General features: G+C 39.5%; 1 protein-coding gene across 1 annotated transcript; it reads left to right on the top strand.

Annotated features, from left to right (window-relative positions):
• Positions 1 to 285: 285 nt before the first annotated feature.
• On the top strand, positions 286 to 615 carry LOC102823500 (protein S100-A10-like). Its single transcript, XM_006870541.1, has one exon. The coding sequence runs from the start codon at positions 286 to 288 to the stop codon at positions 613 to 615; it is 330 nt and encodes a 109-aa protein (XP_006870603.1).
• Positions 616 to 1160: the final 545 nt, after the last annotated feature.

Raw genomic sequence — 1160 nt, 5'->3', positions numbered from 1 at the left:
TATGCAGTGATGTATGGGTCAGAACTGACTTGATGGCACTTAATAACAATATCTTTCATATCTCTGATAAGTCTACTAAAATACAGCTTTGGAATATGAATTTAAATTTATTTAGGTGTAAATATTCACAGTTTTGATATAAGTGTGTAAATACTTGTACTTCAGAGAGAAGAATGCATTGATACAGGCCCCCACCTGCGGTGCTCGCCTCACTGGCCCTGCGTCCCAGCTCGCTGAGCATCCGCCTCACGTCTCCAAGCCAAGATTATAACAGACCTCACCAAAATGCTATCTCAAATGGAACATGCGATGGAAATAATGATGTCCACGTTTCACAGATTTGCTGGATATAAATGCTACTTAACGAAGGAGGACCTGAGAGTACTCATGGAAAAGGAGTTCCCTGGATTTTTGGAAAACCAAAAAGACCCTCTGGCTGTTGACAAAATAATGAAGGACCTGGACCAGTGCCGAGATGGCAAAATAGGCTTCCAGAGCGTTCTTTCTCTCATTGCTGGGCTCACCATCGCATGCAATGACTATTTTGTAGTACACATGAAACAGAAGGGAAAAAAAGTAGAAGTAGGCAGAGTTGAGGAATCACTCTCACCCTGATAAGAGTTATCCCAAAGAGCTGCTTAAGGAATCTGCCCTACTGCTTTCCCCTGTGTAAGGATTTCACGAGCAGATCGGGACCCTTGAGAATGTGTACAAATAAAATCCATCCCATTTGAAAAGTAGAGAAAGAAAAGTCAATTCAATGCCAGATAAGCTTTTGATTTTTATATTATTTGCATCCTTTTGCCCTCAATAAAAATTCCCTTTTTAATACCTAAAAAAAAATGCATTGTTACATAAGTATTTTTTCTCTTAAGTGTCAAATCTACACAGCACTGGTGATGGTTATGTGTCGTGGAGTCAGTTCCAACTCTTAGCAACCCTGTATAGGATGTTTGAGGCTGTTATTCTTTCCAGGAGCAGAAGCCTCATCTTTCTCCCGCAGAACCACTGGTATTTTCTCACTTCTGAATCGTGAGATTAGCAGCCTGACTCATAACCACTACACTACCAGAACACCTTTATATAATACATATTTATAGACAGTTTTAAAAACAGGAATCTTCGTAGTATATAGTACAAAGAGTCCCATTTTTAAATTT

This window comes from Chrysochloris asiatica, unplaced genomic scaffold, assembly GCF_000296735.1.
Source record: "Chrysochloris asiatica unplaced genomic scaffold, ChrAsi1.0 scaffold00143, whole genome shotgun sequence".
NCBI classification, from domain to species: domain Eukaryota; kingdom Metazoa; phylum Chordata; class Mammalia; order Afrosoricida; family Chrysochloridae; genus Chrysochloris; species Chrysochloris asiatica.
Note: the sequence above shows the minus strand (reverse complement) of the source record. Positions and strands in the feature narration are given on the sequence as shown.

Bases quoted from the DNA above. Each gene is read 5' to 3' on its own strand.
- LOC102823500 (XM_006870541.1), top strand. From the start codon at position 286: ATGCTATCTCAAATGGAACATGCGATGGAAATAATGATGTCCACGTTT.